The sequence below is a fragment of the Aquarana catesbeiana genome, linkage group LG04 (genome assembly GCF_042186555.1).
Source record: "Aquarana catesbeiana isolate 2022-GZ linkage group LG04, ASM4218655v1, whole genome shotgun sequence".
In the NCBI taxonomy this organism is placed as follows: domain Eukaryota; kingdom Metazoa; phylum Chordata; class Amphibia; order Anura; family Ranidae; genus Aquarana; species Aquarana catesbeiana.
The window spans coordinates 414,648,270-414,671,041 of NC_133327.1; the positions used below are offsets into that span (position 1 = coordinate 414,648,270).

Consider the following 22,772-nt stretch of genomic DNA (forward strand, 5'->3'; position numbering starts at 1 on the left):
ATCAGTGATATATATAACAACTGGAAAAACACATATAGCCTAGTCCTTTTCTACTTTATTTCTTACATGATTGAGATATAACCTAATGTGGGCACCATAATACAATAGTATAATATCAGATAAAAAAAAAATAATTTCTTTAAAAGCTGTTTATAGAGTCATAGCACTCATGTTTTGTAGGCATTAATCTTTTAGGTTACATGACACCCAGTTTCTTTAGCCCGGTGAAGTTACCAATTATTTACTTATCCCAAGCTGCAGTTTTCTCATTCCTGAACATGCATAGAGGAGCTTTCTTGACCTTTTGATATGTTGGACACCTGAACTTCTTCCCAGTAATTTGGCAACTTGCCCAGTGATCAGTGAGGACAGCAATGCATAGGATTACATTGCAGGAAACTCTTATTATAAGTGGTATAGAGCTGTGGATGCTGTTCCTTACAGTTGTAAAATCACTTTCTTCCAATCTAAAAATAATCTTAATACAGTGGAACCTTGGATTATGAGCATAATTCATTCAAGGAGAATGCTTGTAATCCAAAGCACTCACATATCAAAGCGAGTTTCCCCAGAAATCAATGGAAACAAAGATAATTTGTTCCACATTGACTTCTATTACATGTAATACCGCATGTGGCCAGAGGTGTGGGGCGCCGGAGAGCCTTTGAAATACTCAGGGACAGCTCGGCTGAACTCGGAAAGCCTCAGAAACACTCAGGAACGGAGTATTTCCGAGTGTTTCCAAGTATTTCAGAACGGCTCCGAACTGTTCTAAGTGTCCCAGGCGCCCCCGCACCTCTGGCCAAATGTGGTACTGCACCGCCTATTAGCTTGAATTCTTCTTGTTTTGCAAGACAACACTCGCAAACCGAGTCAGAATTTAAAAGAAAAAGCTGCTCGTCTTTTGAAATGCTCGTTAACCGCGTTACTCATAAACCAAGGTTCCACTGTACATCCTAATTTTGTATAGTGTTTGACTGTATCTTAGAATATATTTGGCATACTAGTATTTAGATGTGCTAGTTGAACTAGTTTTGATTTTTAAGCCTTTTTTTAATTATTTTTACCTGGTGATCCTGACAGTAACACACTGTCCAAGGGTGACAGCATTCATTCATTGTATGAGATTCATGGAGGAGTAGCATTGTCAACTTAGTCTGCTTTCCTAACTTGGACTACAAACAACTCCCTTTGTTATTTTTATTATATTTTCTCTCTGCTCCCTGTGGGGTGTGGGGCTGGTGCAGGTTGTGGATCTGTGTTACAATTACCGGGGAGTCCCCTGTATTATTTCCTGTTTGGGTACCACCTTAGGAACAGGAGATCTGTATGGCGAACCTTTTTGGACTCATGTCTGTTCAGAGTTAAGGAATTTGCAGCCTGTTCTTTCTCCCTCTACTATGTCCATTGTTTCTGTGGTAGCATCTTCTTTGCATACCCTTTTTGGCCAGCTTATACCAGTAACTTTTTCTTCAACATTCTTTATGAACACCTCTCTCCTGAAGAAGCATACCAGTGAAATGTGTAGAGAGATTGCAGTCCCTCCACAGTTTTATGTTTTAATAAACCAGTTTGGTGCATAGGTGGATAATGTATACATGCTTAACAATTGTATGTAATAGCACTACTGTGTATTGCACGGGTACCCAACCTGTGGCCCTCCAGCTGTTGCAGAACTACAAGTCCCATGAGGCATTGCAAGGCTGACAGTTACAAGTATGACTCCCAAAGGCAAAGGCATGATGAGACTTGAAGTTCTGCAACAACTGGAGGGCCATAGGTTGAGCACCCATGGTGTATAGGGAACTATACTGTAATTGGGGGTTGTAAATATCTTTCTGATATGGATGTATGTTGATTTTAAACAATGTTTTTATGGTCTAACCTCCAACTCTGTTGCATGGCTGGATAGTCAACATACTAAAATAAGCTTTGATGGTTTTATAATTGTCTGATTTTTTTGGATGAGTAGGCACCTTAAAAATCCTACTACCCCTCTGTGTTCGCCCTTAGGGATGGTGATTTACTTTTGGTTATTTGGGGGTTGTATATATCTTTCTGATATGGATGTATGTTGATTTTAAACAATGTTTGTATGGACTAACCTCCAACTCTGTTGCATGGCTGGATAGTCAACATACTAAAATAAGCTTTGATGTTTATATAATTGTCTGTCTGATTTTTTGGATGAGTAGGCACCTTAAAAATCCCACCACCCCTCTGTGTTTGCCCTTAGGGACGCTTATTTACTTTCTGTTATTTACCAAGAGAGGAAGTGTTTTGAAGTTCACAGATGAAAGTTGGGAAAGCTGATAATTCTGTTTGAGATATTACTTCAATGCAGAAGAAGTTACAAGGGCACTGGAATTCTGACAATCAAAAACTATTTTTCTGTACTTGTAGAAGATGTACTTTGCCTGAAAAAAACAAAAATGCAGCCGCCATCTCTAAGGACTGGTGAACTGCAAATGTACTACATTATTGTTCTTAGATATCCTTTACATTTGTCATGAGAGACCCAGTTATACCCACCATTGAAAGCCTCTTGCACATTGCACAGCATAGAGAAGGTGAAGTCAGGTTGTAAATCACAGCCCACACATCAGACACCTGCACTCTTCATGTGTCACTGCTCTCTGCATATGGTAGGATCCAGGATGAGCAGTTACACATTTAAATGAATTCTTAATTGTTGACATTTGACAGAAAAACTGAAATTAACATATTAGTAAGGGCTGTTTTTATTTTTTTAAACTTTGCATTTTGCAGAATTGAATATTGCACTTAAAATAGCTGTGGAGTGAAGTTTAAAGTTACCATTACATGGAAAGGTTCACATTAAGTAAAACAAAAACAAAAAAATGAACGAAAACTGAGTGGTATATGATTGCTAAAGTACCATATGATTCACTTTGAAACTTTTTCACTTAGAAAATTAAATTGAGGGTTTTTTTACTTTTAACCATAATTTACAGAAGATTCTGGCTATATGCAAAGATTTCCCACCTTATATGTGTAATGCCTTGGGTCATTCAGCCTCTGTCTTGTTAGAAGCATTCAAACCTTACAATGCTGTTGACTTATCAAGTAATAATTATCAAGTGTACATTTTCAGTGACAGTAGCAATAACGTTATCATGCTAGAGTAAGTAAAGAGGAATCAGGCAAGCATTTATCACATGAACATCTGTTTGCAGTATATTAAAAAAAGATGTTAAACTGCCAACTGACAGGTGTGCCTACAGACAGAGACTAGACTGAAAATGTATTATAAAATAAAGAAATAAGAAAAAATAAGTTAAATAGGGATAATGGTTACAACAATTCTGTTTTTAGACTATGTTGCACAGTTTATCAAAAACAGGTGTGTACAATGCATGTATATCAGCCAGTTAACAATTTGTCAGTTATTCTGACTATACTAAACTGCTTAAAGTTGCTTTACATTATTAAAGTGGATGTAACCCTGATTCATGAAATCTGACCTAGGCACACATACAGTATCTGCAGTGTTTACTTATCTCTCTCCAAAGCTCTAAGTCCTGTGTCTTTTTGCTTCTCCGTTCCTCTGTTATCAGCATGATAACTTCTGCCAAGTTCTTCGACACAGAAGATTAAAGCAGCTGGAAATTTGTCGGTGGGTGCATAGAAATAGATTAGCAGAAAGCTTGTCTATTCACACTGCAGCTCTGCAAGTCTCTGCCTATGTGGAGGGGGGGGTGCCTTTCCTCCAATCAGGTGTCACACAGTGTAAGCCAAGTGGTGGTACAGGAACAAAAAATTCTAACACAATGTTTACTTTCTAAGGAGTGTAGAAAGCTGAAGATAGCATATATACAAATAAAACTTATGTAGGGAGATTTGATTCTTCTCTGTGTATCATCTGAAGCTATTTACTTATTTGTGAGGGTTTACATACACTTTACCCTAAGAACAGATTTGTTGAAGCTTCTTTCCTTTGTTTAACAATGACTTTATGAATGAGTAGTACTTTATAGCAGGACTAGTTGTCCTATTTGAGATGATTACAGCCCAGGTGATCTTCTACATGTTGCCTTTAAAAGTTTTGTTATCAGAAGCTATTATAATACAGTATTATGTTATTAGAATCGGAGTTTAACCCCTTCCCGCCGACCGAACGCACATATGCGTACTCGGCTTTCCGGGGTTATACCGGGATGATGCCCGCAGCTGCAGGTACCGTTGTTTTCAGCGGGCGATCGGCTACCCGAGTATAACAACTGATGCGGCTAAAAGCCGCTCGGCTGTTATACCGGAGGAGCGGGAGGGGACATCCCCCCCTCCCGCTGCCTCCTGCCGCTGTTACTGGGCCTCCCGTGCGATCGGGAGGCCCGGTGTCCGTTCGGCTGCCTTCGGCGGCTGGGGGCGGGCTGGAACGAAGCTGCGAGTGGCTTCGTTCCAGCCTTCTTGTTGTAAATGCGGAAGCGACGTCATGATGTCACTTCCCGTTTACTCGGCTGCCAATGGCGCCGAATTTAAAAAAGTACACAGTATTCAGAATCGCCGTTTTCGGCGATCTGAATACTTTGAAGTGTAAAGGAGGGATGGGGGGTCTTTTAGACCCCCCATCCCTCCATAAAGAGTACCTGTCACCACATATTACTGTCACAAGGGATGTTTACATTGCTTGTGACAGCAATAAAAAAAAAAAAAAAAAAAATTTAAACACAATTTATAAAGTACAAAAATAAATAAATTAAATAAAAAAAAAAAAAATTTTTAAAGTGCCCCTGTCCCCGCGAGCTCGCGCAGCGAAGAAAACGCATACGGAAGTCGCGCCCGCATATGTAAACGGTGTTCAAACCACACATGTGAGGTATCGTCAGAGCGAGAGCAATAATTCTAGCCCTAGACCTCCTCTGTAGCTCAAACCTGGTAACCGTAAAAAAATTTTAAATCGTCGCCTATGGAAATTCAAAGGTACCGTAGTTCGTCGCCATTCCACGAGTGCATGCAATTATAAAGGGTGACATGTTTGGTATCTATTTACTCGGCGTAACATCATCTTTCACATTATACAAAAAAATTGGGGTAACTTTACTGTTTGGATTTTTTAAAATTCATGAAAATGTCACTTTTCCAAAAATTTGCGTTTAAAACACCGCTGCACAAATACCGTGTGATAAAAAATATTGCAACAATCGCCATTTTATTCTCTAGATTCTCTGCTAAAAAAATATATATAATGTTTGGGGGTTCTAAGTCATTTTCTAGCAAAAAATACGGATTTTAACTTGTAAACACCAAATTTCAAAAATAGGCTTAGTCATGAAAGGGATAATGCAAGTCTATTGCCAGTTTCAGAGTGGGTAAACAGAGCCCACCAATATTAAATCAAGCTACAGTAACCCATCCTAGGATTAAAAATAACATAGGTACGTGAACATAGACATCATGCACCATAAACATAATATACGCTATATGAATGTTTTTATTTATGGTTTTGAGTCATCAGAATGTAATAAACCACTGTTTGCTGTGTAGTGCAAATTGGTTACAGGTCACCTCTATGATGAGTGCAGAGTAATGGGTTAAAACTGCAGCACATGAAAAAAAAGTTCTAACTCTTTGTATTCTACCAAAAAGGGTGATTTTATAACTGTTTATGTTCCCAGTGGGGAGAGATGGGCCAAACAGCCCCCTGTTCAGTTCACACCAGAACTCCTGAACAGAGAAAAAGTTCTGACCCGAACAGCAAACTCCATTGAAGTCTGTGGGAGCCGGACTTAAGAAATCAAAAGTCCCCATTTTGAAGGCTTATATGCAAGTAATTTGCCATAAAAAATATATGGGGGTCCAGGTACTGCCCTGAGGGACATGTATCAATGTATTGTAAAAGATTGTTTTCACAAGAGCAGTGAATTTAATGAGACATAAAGTGCAACATTAAAAATGAAAAATTCCTTTATTCCTTTATAGTGCCGGGGGGGGGGGGGGGTCCCCTTAGTCTGCCTGTAAAGTGGCACATCTTACCATGTATTAGAACGCCAGATCCTTATCTGAGCCCCCCCTCCTGAACAATACCAGACCACATGCCCCCAACATGGGGGCTGGGTGCTTTGGGGCAGGGGGGCTCCCCAAAGCAGATTGCCTCCATGTTGATGGGGACAAGGGTCTCTCCCTCACAACCCTGGGCTGTGGTTGTGAGGGCCTGCGGGCAGTGGGCTTTTCAGAATCTGGAAGCCCCCTTTTGAGAAGGGGGGCCCCCAGATCCCACCCCCTATATGAATTACTATGTTGTAAATAGTACCCCTACACATTCACTAAAAAGTGTCAAAAAGTAATAAAACACAGAGACAGTTTTTGACAATTTCCTTTATTAAAAAATAAAAAACAATTTCCCCCCATGTAGATCCAACATCAATCATGACGCACCACCAGAACTGACAAAAAAAAAAAAAAAACGCTCTGCTGGCTGTGAAAGCAAAAAGGAGGAATGGCTGGCTTGCGCTTTTAAGGTTCTTATATAGATAAGGGCGGGGCCACCCGGCAAAATCACCTGGTGGCACCGCCCCCCCCCCTTGTGATGTCACAGAGCGCTGCATGCTGCTATATCTACATCGGGGGGGTACTTATTTTTATTTTTAATAAAGGAAATGTCAAAAACTCATTCCCCATACTCATTCACATGCGGGGGGCTGGTATCTGGGGGCCCCCTTCTTAAAGTGGGCTTCCAGATTCCGATAAGCCCCCCGCCTGCAGACCTCCACAACCACAGCCCAGGGCTGTGAGGATGAGACTCTTGTCGCCATCAACATGGGGACAAGGTGCTTTAGGAATTTATGCACCCCCCATGTTGAGGGCATGTGGCCTGGTATGTTTCAGGAGGGGGGAGGCCCATCGCTTCTCCCCCCCTTTCCTGACCTGCCAGGCTGCGTGTTCGGATTAGGGTCTGGCATGGATTTTCAGGGCACCCCACGCCATTTTTTAATTTTTTTTAGTTTGGCATGGGGCCGTTTATTTTATTTTTTTATTAATCATTTGTCAGCAGGGAGGCCCATTGACAGCTGATGACTCATCGGTTGTTGAGGACGCGGCGGCCGGCTTCCCGGCCCTTTTACTGCCAACAGCCTACGAGGCTACGTGGGGATTTTAATCTCATGCTAATGGGAGATTTAAATATATAGTCAACAATTCAAGCACAAATCAATATCTCATGAACCCCATAGTAGTAGACACATTTTCAGAAGATTTATTTAAATCAGTTTTTTTAAGCAGCTTTACCAGTAACTGCACGTGGAACGTCCTGGGATATAGAATATAAGACAGTACACTTGGGAAAAAATGGCACCTTTTATCATTAAAAAGAAGTCCCTAAGCTTTAGGCTGTTCATCTAATATTAGATGTATGCAAATCTGACAGATTCCTCTATCCATGCCATACAGCAGGGGTCCTCAAACTATGGCCCTCCAGTTGTTCAGGAACTACAATTCCCATCATGCCTAGTCATGTCTGTGAATGTCAGAGTTTTACAATGCCTCATGGGAAGTGTAGCTCCGCAACAGCTGGAGGGCCATAGTTTGAAGATCCCTGGTATACAGCGTGGATGGGCAAATCTCCCACTGCAGTTATTGCAACTGATTGGATGCAGCTGCTGTTTCTCCAAAACATTTCTGCTCCTTTGATTTTTCAGTTGAAGGATGTCAAGCAGAAGGGGACTGTCACTTTTGTTCTAAAAAAAAAACAATCCCTTCTGGGTGATCAAGGTACATTGAAGAGACTTTAGCAAACATTGTAGCAGATTCCTACCTGTTTCTGCTCTGAAAAAAAAATGTGTGTTCTTCTATGCCCTTTGGATTCTGATTCTGAATGAGAGTGATTTGATCACCTGATGCACAGCAGTGTCCTAATGAGGAATGTTGCAGTGTCTACTTTAGGAGTTATTAACCCTTTGGGAGCACCTCCCCAAAAATGACATTTTTGTTGCAGAGGATACCTAAAATCTAACGTGTATCCTGGTGTAGACTTCTGGGTAAATCAGTGAGCCAATCCCACAAGCAGGAAATTACTTTTCTGGGAGAGGTACGTACACCAGCTGTGTACAGAAAGCCTCCAGGTTGCCATAGTGCATTGAATTTTACAGAAAATCACAGCACTGCAGATTGAAAAGGAAAGGTGATTTTTTAATAACATTCCATTACAATATGGCTTGTGTCACAATTATATATGCAATAATATGCTATATTATTTTTTTTTTATTTGCTATAATTTTTCCCACGACTGTGGAGTTACTCTTTAAGTCTTTTCCTTTAAAGTCGGCCTCTTCGAAGCAGATTTGGATAAGAGTGTTTTTGAGTCTGCTCAGAAAGCAACATTTCCTCCCTTTGAGCAATAATATCTACATAATATGCAAACTATGTACAGTATATACACTCACCAGCCACTTTTTTAGGAACACAAATTGCTAATAAGCCAATCACATGGCAGCAACTCAATGCATTTAGGCATCTAGATGTGGTGAAGTCGGCTTGCTAAAGTTCAAACCGAGCATCAGAATGGGGAAGAAAGGGGATTAAAGTGATTTTGAACGTGGCATGGTTGTTTGTGCCAGATGGGCGGGTTTGAGTATTAAAAAAAATGCTAATCTACTGGGATTTTCACGCACAACCATCTCTAGGGTTTACAGAGAAAGGTCAGAAAAAGAGAAAATATCTAATGAGCAGCAGTTGTGTGGACGAAAATGCCTTGTTGATTTCAGAGGTCAGAGGAGAATGGGCATACTGGTTTGAGATGATAGAAAGGCAACAGTAACTCAAATAACCACTTGTTACAAACAGGGTGTGCAGAATACCATCTCTGAATGCACAACACATCAAACCTTGAAGCAGATGGACTACAGCAGCAGAAGACCACACCAGGTGCCGCTCCTGTCAGCTAAGCATAGGAAACTGAGGCTACAATTCACTCAGGCTCACCAAAATTGGACAATAGATTAGAAAAACGTTGCCTGGTCTGATGAGTCTCGATTTCAGCTGCGACATTCAGATGGTAGGGTCAGAATTTGGTGTAAACAACACAAAAGCATGGATTCATCCTGCCTTGTATCAACAATTCAGGCTGGTGGTGATGGTGTAATGTGTGGGGGATATTTTCTTGGCCCATTTTGGGCCCCTTAGTACCTATTGAGCATCGTTTAAACGCCATGGCCTACCTGTGTATTGTTGCTGACCATGTCCATCCCTTTTTGACTCAGTTTACCCATCTTCTGATGGCTACTTCCAGCAGGATAATGCACCATGTCATAAAGCTCAAATCATCTCAAACTGGTTTCTTGAACATGACAATGAGTTCACTGTACTCCAGTGGCCTCCATGGTCACCAGATCTCAATCCAACAGAGCACCTTTGGGATGCGGTGGAATGGGAGATTTGCATCATGGATGTGCAGCAGCTGCGTGATGCTATCATGTCAATATGCAAAAAACAAAAAAGCAGCGCTCTATGGGCCCCATAGAGTGCTGCCTTTTTGTTTTTTATCTATTGTCTTCTATTTTCCAGTGATTAGGCAGCTGCACTGGTGGATCGTCCCCTTTTATACCTTTCTGGGTCCCAGAAAACAAATTCGACTGGCAGCTCTTAGTGCTTAAGAAACTTGGTGTGTATCATGTCAATATGGACCAAAATCTCTGAGGGATGTTTCCAACACCTTGTTAAATCTATGCCACGAAGAACTAAGTCAGTTCTGAAGGCAAAGGGGCTCCAACCCGGTACTAGCAAGGTGTACCTAATAAAGTGGCCAGTGAGTGTATATACACTATATTATCAAAAGTATTGGGACACCTGCCCAGTCTTAGTCCGTAGGGTTCAATATTGAGTTTGCCCCACCCTTGGCAACTATAACAGCTTCAACTCTTCTGGGAAGGCTGTCCACAAGGTTTAGGAGTGTGTCTATGGGAGTGTTGACCATTCTTCCAGAAGCGCATTTGTGGGGTCACGCACTTATGTGGACAAGAAGGCCTGGCTCACAGTCTCCACTCATCCCAAAGGTGTTCTATCGGGTGCAGGCCAGTCAAGTTCCTCAAACCCAAACTTGCTCATCCATGTCTTTATGAACCTTGCTTTGTGCACTGGTCCCAATCATTTGGGATTATGGCGTGGGGTTGTTTTTCAGGGGTTGGGTTCCGGTGAAGGGAACTCTTAAAGTGTCAGCATACCAAGACATTTTGGACAATTTCATGCTCCCAACTTTGTGGGAACAGTTTGGGGATGGCCCCTTCCTTTTTCAACATAACTGTGCGCCAGTGCACAAAGCAAGGTTCATAAAGACAAGGATGAGCAAGTTTGGGGCGGAGGAACTTGACTGGCCTGCAGAGAATCCTGACCTCAACCCGATAGAATACCTTCGGGATAAATTAGAGTGGAGACTGCGAGCCAGGGCTTCTTGTTCAACACCAGTGCCTGACCTTACAAATGCGATTCTGGAAGAATGGTCAACACTCCCATAGACACACTGCTAAACCTTGTGGACAACATTCCCAGAAGAGTTGACGCTGTTGTAGTTGCAAAGGGTGGGCCAACTCAATATTGATCCCTATGGACTAAGACTGGGATGCCATTAAAGTTCATGTGTGTTGGTAAAGGCAGGCGTCCCAATACTTTTGGTAATATAGTGAATATATATATATATATATATTACTCTTATCGTGGTCATCTCACATTTTTATTGTAATTGATTTCCAGTGTTGCATAACTCTTTAAATGTGATAAATATACAGCTAAAATATCCTGCCAGTTTTTATCTTTTTTTTCTATCCGTTCAACACATAATGACATGCAGTAGGCTGTAGCCTGAAAATTAAAAGCATGAAACCTTTTACTGGCTACAGATTTGATTCCTGCTTTTGATTTTGTGGAGTATTACATCTGAGTATTAATACTACTACACTTTGAAAGCTACAACTGACAATTATGGAACATTGGCTTCACTTTTGGTGTTATATCTGTGCGGGGCTTTGTGTACATGAGTTGTCTGATTCTTCTTGCTTTTTCCCACTGACTAGTAATTAGAGGATTCAGATGACAACCTGTGGAAGATATCCCTCAATGCTTTGCAGCATCTGGCTATCTGGCAGATTTTCCTGGCACTTCTGTTAATGGTTTTGAATTTGCCCATGGGTCTTTCATGTGGTTGTATTGCAGATGGGCTGTCTGTACGTCCTTGTTCTCCTAGGTGCTTTATGTTTTGCTCCTCACTCATTTTAGGAAAAACATACCATTTGAAAATGTAGAATAAAAACTTTCATTGCTTTATAAGGTCCTATAGGTGTAGCTCTCCTTTCCAGAGTAGTCTAAAAGATCACTTTGAAAGCAAACACATGTGGCCGGCTATTCAAATCCAGAGCTGTGAAGTGATAAAATTAGGCATTTAATGGGGTGTCTGTGAAATTTAGCATTTTCATGTAACCCTTGCACAATGCCCTAATAATAATATAGCAAGGCTTTTTTCTCTCTTACCTGTGACTTAGGCACGCTATGTTGTTTATTCCTTTGGATGTCTTCAGTATTATGATTATATTGTTATGTAAGAATAATATAACTTACAGAGGCTGAATGACTAATACTAGAGAAACAACAGTTATTCTGATGTACAGTCTGCTTTAAGCCTGGGCAATGTACACAGGTTCATTCCAGGTTTCAGGCTCCAAAAGTCCACTTCTACTTACTAGGCATCTGCTCTTCTAAATAAACTGTTTCTGAACAATATTATACAAGAGGGTTGACTGCTAGTTATCAGTTCTTCAGTATATGTAGTCCAAGTACTATAGAGGGTGGGCCTATGATGAGAAAAATTAGTTAGGAAGTAAGGGAGGGGGTACCATCATCCTTGCAATAATAATATTGAGAAACTGGAGGTAATCCCCACTAAACCCCCAAGTATAAAAAAGAAAATGGACTATCTCGGTGCCCAAACATTTACAAAATACATGATAAAAAATAAATTATACATTTATTTTTTATCATGGTTTTTGTAAATGTTTGAGTACCGAGATAGTCCATTTTCCTTTTTATCTGTGGATTTTGTGGGGATTATCTCCCGTTTCTCACAATAGTCCAAGAACTAAATACATACAATCAGCCTGTGAAGTTTGTTTGAGCACTGTTGTTGAAGTGATTTATTACTGTTTGCTGTTTTTTGGCTATATTCATTGATTGCCTTCATATACTACTATTACATGTAGAACATACAGTATGTTTTGTAGACCTCCATTTCTCTCCCAGCTCCAGTGAGTCTGATGTCAGGTGCATGTCATTAATTTGTGTTTATCTGAGTCCCAGTAGTTTATTTCATATAAAGAGAGGCAACAGTACTAATTTAATTGTTTGTGGTTTTGGCAATGCTTCGATTTCTCCAGACCTTTTGTTTAACAAAGAAACTAAAACACTATCAAAGCTTATCTAATAAGGCAGCGTAATGTTTGTATGTGATGCAGGACCCCAAAGCAATTAAACACTTGTTGACTACTTTAAGAGGCCCAAACTGTTCATGTTTGGCTTTACAAAGATTGTATTGAGTTTTGCAATGTAAAATAACAAAAGATATAAAAGTAATGCACAAAGGGGTACAATAAAATGAGAGGCATAGTTATCAGGATTACAGCATTTAACACAAAGACACGAGACCAAGCTGTGTGGCGGAGACCCACACAGCTGCTCTCTTTCCAAATTGTGACAGCAGGTGTGGCGTGAGGATCCCCCGATCACTGTCACAGGGAGGAGAGGGATCAGGGGGTGGACCCTGAACATGTTACAGGTTACACCCTATATACGGTTGTGACCTGTAACATGTTCAGAAAGGTGGACTTAACCTTTAAAGGACAGTGCTGTTGCGTTACAGAAAGCTAGATTGGGTGTGAGCTGTTCCTTCAGCATGCAATTCAACCACTGTGTGCTTCATGTTTTATGGCATACATATGGCAGATTTCATGCAGCCCTTTGGTATATGATGTGCAGCCCTTGGACCTCAGTAGTCTGTAGTGAGAACATTTAGAGAAATTGCACTGATCACTACTAGCCTCTTGTATCATGTTCTCAGTTTCAGATTGTCTTCTCCAGCATTACCCCTAGCCAAAAATGTAGCTGTCCCTCATTTACTATAGTAAGTCTGCAGTTTCTGACAGTTCTACCAAGCATTACATATATTGAACATTACCTGAGGGCTGATTTGAGGCCAACTTTAACCACTGCTTTACTGTGTCCAAAATCTCACTCTAAAGTTACCTTGTCACTACAGGGTCCAAACTAAGCTTGCCCACACTGTAAAAGAAGATGCCTTAGGCAGGCCATAAATGGGTCAGATTTCGAAAGAATTTTCTTTCGAAAATCATATCTAAGAATTTTCGTTTGCATTTCGCACCATTAGCGGGCTAATGAAAAGAAAATTCCCGTAAAGAAAAGAAGATTCCCAGCCACGAAAATTCTTTCCTGTAGCAATATGAGGTACAATTGAAGGCTTGGTTGGTCGAATTTCAATTTCAATGGTGGCACCATCGGATCACAAAACGCACAAAATTTCTGATTTTCAAAAGAAAATGATTTCGAAATTTGACCATGTATGGCCTGCATTAGCCCCCTTCACACAGGCGTTCCGTTTGTTTCATCAGTTCAGTCACATTTTTTGAAAGAAGAAACTGATCCGTTTATCAGTGTACATCAGTTTTGCATCAGTTATACATCAATTTGTCATCAGTTTTTCCATCAGTTCTTTACATCCACTTAACCACCTGAGTCCTGGAGCCATTTTTTCCATTTCAAATTTTTGGTTTACATGGGTAAAAAATAATTTTAGTCCTGAAGATTACTTAACACCCGCAACCATTATATATTTTCTGAAAACAGACACCACCTATACAATAAATTTGGGTCAGTTCCAAATTTTTATGTCACATGATATTAGCACAACGGTTTGTAAAAAAACACTGAAGTTAATTTTAGGGCATACAAACAAAATAGTTTACCCAATTTTTTTGTAAAATATAAAAGATGAAGTTGCACGAGTAAATAGATACCCATCATGTCAATCATTAAAATTTCGTGCACCTGTGAAACAGCGAAAAACGTCAATACCCTATATTTTCCATAGGTGATGTTTGAAAAGCCCCTACAGGTCATAAGTTTAGCGTTATCCATAAGCTCTGGTGCTAAAATTATTGATCTCACTCTGGTGTGTGTGGTGACATGTAACATGTGCAGCACAATTGCCGTTTTTTTTCTTTTATGTAACTATCCCAAAGATTGCACTATTGTTTATGTGCCTGCGTATGTGCGGGTGGGGAGGCTCAAATTATTATATAAAAAAATTTTTTTTTTACTTTTCATGTGTTTGTTTTTAGTTATGATTTTATTGCTATCACATAGGGGACCAATGGCCGACAATGACAGTCAGCATTGGCAAGTGAGGGAGCCTGTCTGTACAGACTGCTTCCTGATAGTGTATACTGCTCCTCACCTCTCCTGCCTTTCTCTGCCACAAACCCCCTCCCCACAGCCCCCCATCCCACTTGTCCGATTTTTTTCTTTTGTTTACTTTCTGCTGTCAGCAGAGATAAGTGGCTGGTTGTTAGGACTCCAACTTCTAACAACCAGTGAAAAAACGGATGAAACAATGAACCGCTTGTCCATTTGCATCCGTTTATCCTCAGTTTCATTTTTTTGATGGATAAAAAAATAGGGATTTTATCCTTGCAAAAAAATGGATCTTCACGGAAGCAGATGAAATCAGATGTAAATGGACGATCATTCATTTACTTCCGTTTTTCCATAGGAATGCATTGATGTCCGTTTTCATCCGTCAACGTATGGATAAAAAAACGGCGAACGGTCCTACATGTGTGAAAGGGGACTTATACTTACCTTTCTGGCAGCCTATGTCCTCAGACTTCATCACTTTACCCTAGGTGTGTTGAATACCTGCCCCCCTCACCACATGCTGTTGCTCCTGTCGTGGCTTTTAAGCCAGCAGGAGAAACCACTGTGCGCAGCGTGAGGAGCAATTAATTGAAACAACCAGTTTTACATGGATATTACTGAGTTTTTTAACATATTTAACAAACTTTGTGAAAAGATCTGACTAACCAGTATATCTTTGTATCTAGATGCAGCTTTTTGGCACTCATGGTTTCCAGTTCCTGTGTTTTGAACTCAATTCCCACCAAGGATATTATATAAAAGGAGTTTGTGTATTCTCCTTCCATAGTTTTCCCATAGAATTCTTCAAAGAGAATAGACTGGTGTTAAATGGTTAACTCCTTAATCACCATGTACCATAGATCTATGGCCTACTTTGTCGGGTATTTCCTATAAATTAGGCCATGCATTTAATACCTAACTTTCCTTCAGGATGCATGCTCCTATATCTGTAACAGAGTCCTAGAGGTTATGCTTACCCAATAATTTTTTTTTGATGGAGTGTTAGTTGACCGGAAGTCAAGTCAAGTGACAATTAGACGACAAATGATAATTTTTGTTTTGGCATAGAGCACAGAGGTAGAGAAAGTGTGCTACAATGTTGCTTTTTCTACTTATAGTGGAACTGTGTACAAAATCCAAAAAATCTATTTTTAAATTAAATAACCTCCATTGAATAATATGTTCACTTTGAAAATCTATATATGTATGCATATCTTAAAACTAAGTAATTAACACAGAAAATACATATTTAGTATCCAAGAAACCAAGACAAATTGTAAAATGGGTTTAGAGTTGAAGTAAGAATACAAATATAACAATGTATTTTAGATTAAAATATTTGTTTTCCAATTGCTAAATGTAAAATGCTAGCAAATATATTTATAATATTTTTTTAGTACATTTCAAATTGTAGCCACACTGTTACAATTACCAAATGTAAAACCTGAACCTGAAAGGATGTGCTTTTTTTTTTTCGCCAACAGGTCTATGGAAATGCAGGACCTAGCAAGTCCGCATAATCGTGTAGGTAGTGGAGATGCATCTGGGGCATCCAAACTGGACAAGCCAAATATTAGCAGTAGTTCTATAACAACAAATGGTACAGGAGGTAAGCTTTATTTATAATACTTTTATTTATAAATATAATAGCTTGTCTTTTGCCATTGCGTTGTTCACACTACAGATATGAGAATTGTGGAAAATCTGTAAATTTCACTTTTTTTTGTAAATTACCGTATATTATTTTTGTAAAAAATAAGAGAATTGGTTCAGTGCCTTAGATATATACTTGTGCTCATGCTAATTTTTTAACCTTGATAAAGACAGCTGCAGTTAAAATGTGCACTGATTTTTTTACACCAATAGTTTATAATAAACGGTGCTTGTCAAATTTAACACTCAATATCATAAACAAATACTCATGCCATAAAATGTGTTTCACATATAATTAAACAATGTAATCAAATTCATATCAATAAAATATGAAAGTCCTACAAAAACATTCCCTGGAGTACAAATGTAGGTACTTCCTGAGGACAACCAATCAGGTGGAAACATGTTGGAGCTATACCCGCGGCATCGTGGCGCAACTTCTGCTGACGACATCTTTGGATGGGGACTTGAGCCGCTTTTCTGAACATGGAAGCAGGCTTCCTTAACCACTTCACCCCCGGAAGATTTTACCCCCTTCCTGACCAGATCACTTTTTACAATTTGGCACTGGGTCGCTTTACCTGACGATTGAGCAGTCATGCCATGCTGTACCCAAACAAAATTTATGTCCTTCTTTTACCACAGATAGAGCTTTCTTTTGGTGGTATTTGATCACCTCTGTGGTTTTTATTTTTTGTGTTATAAACAAAAAAAGATCCACAATTTTGAAAAAAAAAACAATATTTTTAATTTTTTGCTGTAATAAATATCCCCAAAAATGTTTTTAAAAAACAAATTTCTTCATCAGTTTAAGCCAATATATATTCTTCTACATATTTTTGGTAAAAAAAATCGCAATAAGCGTATATTGATTGGTTTACACAAAAATTATAGCGTCTACAAACTATGGGAAAGATTTATGGCATTTTTATTTATTTATTTATTTTTTTACTAGTAATGGCGGTGATCTGCGATTTTTAGCAGTACTGAGACATTGCGGCGGACAGAAGGGACACTTTTGACTCATTTTTGGGACCATTGACATTTATGCATCAATCAGTGCTAAAAAATGCACTGATTACTGTGTAAATGTCACTGGTAGGGAAGGGGTTAACACCAGGGGACGATCAAGTGGTTAAATGTGTGTTCTAACTGTATGGGGATAGGACTGACTTGGGGAGGAGACATATCGCTGTTCCTACTTACTAGGAACAAACGATATGTCTCCTCTCCCCTGACAGAACTGGAAATTGTGTATTTACACAAACAAATCCCCGTGCTGGCTCTCGTGCCCACTATCGCGGGTGGCTGGTGGCCACGCGCATCGGGTCTCCCCCCGCTATGCGCGCCTGTTTCGCCCAGCAGAGCCATTACAATACATTGTTTCGCCCAGCAGAGCTATTCTGCCGAAGTATATCATTGTGAGGCGGTCGGCAAGCGGTTAACAAAAACCACTGCTGTACACATCAAGTGCCAGGTTGAATCGGCACTTTACAAAGTAAGTGTATTTTAAACTTTTTATAAAAATAAATTGATCAAGCGGTTTTACACTATGGGCTTCCTTCCTCTCATTATTTCCCTCTGTGTGGTATTACTGGGCTTCCAATATCAAGCTGAGCTAATTCAAGAGCTACTGGTTTAAAAGGGGACATGCCCCACAAGTGCATTTGACCATACTAGTGATAGTTTATCATGTCCATTAGGTGAGTGCAAATCCATGTGGGGCACTGTATGCACAACTGAACAAAGCACCAAGTTTACATTTTAAAGAGCACCTGCACTTGTACATCAGTGAATGTTTTTATAGGACTTTGATATTTCATTGATATGAATTTGGTTAAATTGTTTAATTATATGTGAAACACATTTTATGGCATGGTATTTGTTTTTCACATTGAGTCTTAGATGTGACAAGCATGGTTTATTATTAACTAAATTAGTATTGTTTTTGCCCAAAGATGTGCATTCAGATTTGTTTAATTATGCAACACTTAAATTCAGACAAAACTGAACTTTTGTGTTTTGCAGACAATAATGGAATTTGCTGAGCGAGCTCCATAAACAAATTTGAAAACCCTCTCCCCATAAGGCTCATTCAAGCTATGTGCAGTAAATTGCATTTTTCTGCACCTAATCAATGGCAGTCACTGCAAGGGCACATTCACATTACAACACTGGTGTGATTTACGGTGCTGAAAAATGCAGACATTCTGCATTTTTCCACAGTGCATCAAATTACACTGTAGGTTACTATAGCACATTGCAATGCACTGCTGTGTGTACCATGATTGAAATGTAAATTTGTCACATTTCAATAAAGTTTAAAAAAAAATATTGAGCACTAAAGCAGAGCGTTCTAGCATACAGCTAGTATAAACGATCCCTATTTTCATATTTTTTCAAGAATCCTTTATACATTTGTAGTTCTTATGTACCCAAGAGTTCAGTTGATGATAATAACAGTTGCCTTGCATTGATGATAGGTGTTTTTTTTTTTTTAAGAGAATCCATTTATTCTGAAGAATGAGCTTTTCAGAAACTAAAGTCATGTAACTTATTTGAGTACAGTTGTAGAAGTGATGTAACTAGTAAGCAATTGTTGGATTCTAATTCTCAGGCGAGAATATGACTGTCCTAAATACTGCAGATTGGCTACTGAGTTGTAGTACACCGTCTTCTGCAACAAGTATGGGCTAATTGTATAATGCATGGTGTGGTACTGAGGTGCTTAAAGATTGCAGTGCGTTTCTCCTTCTTGTGTGGTTTTGCAGTGTTTACTCTCATACAAATTTCACATTTTTTTTACAAACAAAATGTTTTAAGCGTTCGTGTTTTAAGAACTTTTGACATTTTATTCCTGCATCATATTTGCTGTTTTTTTTTTTTTTTTATTTATTAGACCATGGGTACAGTAATTCTGAGATTTTGAGGCAGGGCTATTATTAAATAAAGACTCTGGCTTGCACTAACCAGTATTAAAAGCAGAGGTAGGCAGTATACTATAACAAGCATCTCATTTAGACTATAAATAGTATATTCATAGCGATGAAATATGATTAATACGTGTTCAGGATAGGTTTGTAAACAGCTTTTTGACCTTATTAAAGTAGATCTGTACTGAACTGCCAACTTTTAGGAAATGTCTGAGTGAGTCTGAGTGGGATGGATAAATAAAGGGTGATTGACAGTTTTTTAAAAAGTTGAACCTGTCCTGGTGAAAATGTTACTTCAGGCTTTGTATAGTATTAAGACTAAATGACTTATATATTCTGTTTTGAATAGAAGAATCTGAGATATGATTTCTATTCCTTTTATCTAGTAGAAATCACATGACCAAATCATTAGGCTTTGGTAAGGTAATCAGCACTGTAGGACACACAACAAACATGGCCAAAGACATCAAAGAGTGGGGCTGATTTACTAAAGGAATTAAGGATGTGCACACAAGTTGTGTAAATATTCACTTTATTTACCTAATCATAGAAAAACAACTTTCCTTTACTTATTTTATCTGTATATGATTGGAGTGAATATTCACACAATTTATTTTGTGAACATTCCTAACTCTTTCAATAAATCAGTTTCTGTGTCAAAAAGTTTCTAAGCTATACAACTGCTAATGAAGGAAGTAACAATAAAAAGGCAAAAATCCAGAAAATGCTGTATATCCTATTCTAACTGTAATAGTGTACAGTTAGAAAACAAATTAAACCCCAGTGGGGGAAACCATCAGTGTATCACAATTCTCTCATAATAACTATGCTGGCAGCATCTAGATTAATCATTAGATTAGTCATCTAAACTATATCTGAAGATGCCATTCCCAGAAATAAAGGAATCCAATCTGTGTTTAATTTACAGTATCTTGCATTGCTGGCCATCACCTTCTGTTTTGATAGAACCATTTAGTGAAAATGTCCCAAATCCAAATGATAATCAAAACATTTTCTGCAATAACAACCAGCTGCAGTTTATGACTGTCATAAAATCATTCTATGCAATTAATGCAATTAATAACTTTTAAAGTAATTTCTCAATACTTATAGGAATCTCAGAAAGGGTAAAGGGTATGCTCATGTGATTGCAATAGGCATGGTTTTCCTTTTCACACAGGAGTTTCTGCTATGCAGAGGGGGCTGGGGAGTTAAAGTTTACCATAATTAACCCTGTCTGTACTATGCTGGCAGATCTCATTATCAGTTGTAGACTAGCTATAAACACCGCCTGTTCAAACAAAGGGTTACAGATCTAGAAGCTGGGCTTCTGCACTCTGTGCTAATGAGGGGAAGCAGAGTGTGTCCCTCTTTGGCAGTGAGGACAGATTGAGTTTCCTCCCATTTCAAATTGTTCATAATAGCTTGAAGTCTGCCAGAGGCCTAATCCAAACAAAAAGTAAGAAATATAAGATTTTTTTGTATGCTGTGTGAATAGGAACACATAACAAACATGTCTGTGAAAGTTCTCATGTATCCAGGTCATGGTACATCCAGTAGTAGTTTCTCACCTTCAGCTGGACTTGTTCTGTAATTAAGTTTACACAGGATGAGGCATAGAAAAACAAGTTAGCCTTTTTTGACTGTATTACATGTTAAGGAGGGGGATGACTTGGACACTGAGGTCTACCCACCTACAAAATTAGCATCTGCTTTTTGACTCCCATCATCAACTGGAACACAAAATGGGGGTTATAGAACGCTGCAATATCAGGAGATGGTAATACCAAATGCAGAGTTTATAGACAAAGAACAAGGGCATTTCAGGAGTTCTTTGAAAGTTTGTAGCTAACCAAACTGGGATTTCACTAAAATATTCACAAGGTCAAGCAAAACACAGGGGGAGGGAGAATTAGAGCACACAGAGTAATATAGTCATCCAATATGTAGCTTAAGTGGCAGAAAAACTTTGAAGGGTCTTTAACAAACATTACATCCCTGTATCTTTCAAGTCCAGCAATCACACGCGAAGTAACCTGGTATATGCAGTGCAGTGTATTGAGGAATGCAAAGACCTATATATTGAGGCGACGAAGCAACCTCAAAAAGGCCCAACATATGAGTCAAGAATCAGCAGTTTTCCTACACCTTAAAGAAAAGGCATATTCTTTTGAGGAAAGTGAAATGCACATTTTGCACATAGGTCAACTGGTTCTCAAGAGTGTAAAAGAGGCCATCTACATAAAACTCGAACAACCATCATTGAGTAGAGGTGGGGGCTTTCAACACCTTCTCTCTTCTTCATATAATGCTGTTTTAACATCTGTACCCCAGTGTTTTGACAACAATTCACCCTTTCAGCCATGTAAATCAAGGATTAATATTTATGTAGCCTGTATGACACCAAGGATTGGATTAGGTAACTATAAGGAGGCTCCACTCCAGGTGGTACACCACTCACCCTTGTTTGGAATTTAAATGCTGGGGTATTTTCCTGATACTCGTTAGAACTGAATAAGTGGCTTGTACAATGTCTTCAGCGTTACAGAACAAGTGCAGTTAAATTTGACTAACTACTACTAGATACATAACAAACATATAGTGGGGCTTTCTCAAATGTGATTGCAAAAGTGGAAATACACTTTAATACCTCATGTATACACATGCTTATCGGCTGGTCTGTGCTAAATCATAAAATCACAGTGATTTCCGGCACATGGGGAGCACATAGAGTTGTCAATACAAGTAAATGCCTGTACACGGCCATGCTCAGGTAAATGCCTATGGCTTCTGCATTGGCATTTACCTGGACCTGTGCAAATGGCTTTTCTCCCCAAACATGCCACTTCTACCTGAGCACAGCCGCATATGGCCTGTTGATTGTATTGGCTGCTGTAAGTGTGGCTGGCTCCCCATGCACCAGAAAGCACTGGGGATTTTTTTCCTTAGTGCACAGGAGTTGCTAAGGGTCTGAGTTGTCTAAAATTGCTTCTGCTTTGCTTTGAGCTGTTTTTACATTCACATTGATTTAGGGATAAGAAAAGCAATTCAAAAACAAATACAGGTTAAAGTAAACCTGTGCTTTACCCATGCACAGTAAAGAAAAAGGTTCTACTTTAATGCTGGCCCTACCATTTTACATACTATTCTTGCTTTTGTTGCCCCCAAAAATGAAAGATGAAGACCCCTTGGTAGTTTAGGCGCTCCTTTTCTCTGTTGGAGGGGATTACAAAAGGCTGTTAAAAAGACAAATTCAGGAACCTACACTGGTTGGATTTAAATAAAAAAAAGCATGTATTTTTTCAACCGCTTGCCAATCGCACGTCGGCAGAATGGCACAGACAGGCAAATGGGTGTACAGGTAAGTCCCTTTAAATTTACCCACGATCGTCTCACGGAGAGGAAGAACGGGGAATTGCTAATGTAAACAAGCATTCTTCCTAGTGACAGGACACTGATCACAGATCCTTGTGATGGGAGCAGTGATCAGTGTCGTGACACACAAAGCCCATCCCCCCTACAGTTAGAACACATCCCTAGGACACACAACCCCTACAGCGCCCCCTCCTGGTTAACCCCCTTACTGCCAGTCACATTTACGCAGTAATCAATGCATTTTTAATCGCACTGATAGCTGCATAAATGTGAATGGTCCCAAAATGCGCCAAAAGTGTCCGTTCTGTCCGCCATAATGTCGCAGTCATGATAAAAATCTGATCGCCGCCATTACGAGGAAAAAAAGAATATTAATAAAAATGC

General features: G+C 39.3%; 1 protein-coding gene across 7 annotated transcripts in view; it reads left to right on the plus strand.

The window, feature by feature from the left end:
* EYA4 (EYA transcriptional coactivator and phosphatase 4) overlaps positions 1-22,772 on the plus strand; it is a 403,396-nt gene that overhangs the window by 234,966 nt on the left and 145,658 nt on the right. For 4 of the 7 annotated variants that reach the window (XM_073627302.1, XM_073627303.1, XM_073627306.1 and 1 more), the window contains 2 exons: positions 15,912-16,036; positions 18,698-18,766. In XM_073627302.1, the coding sequence (XP_073483403.1) occupies positions 15,912-16,036; positions 18,698-18,766 (194 nt within the window). The remainder of the gene's footprint in view (positions 1-15,911; positions 16,037-18,697; positions 18,767-22,772) is intronic. The other 3 variants (XM_073627304.1, XM_073627305.1, XM_073627307.1) reach the window with 1 other exon arrangement.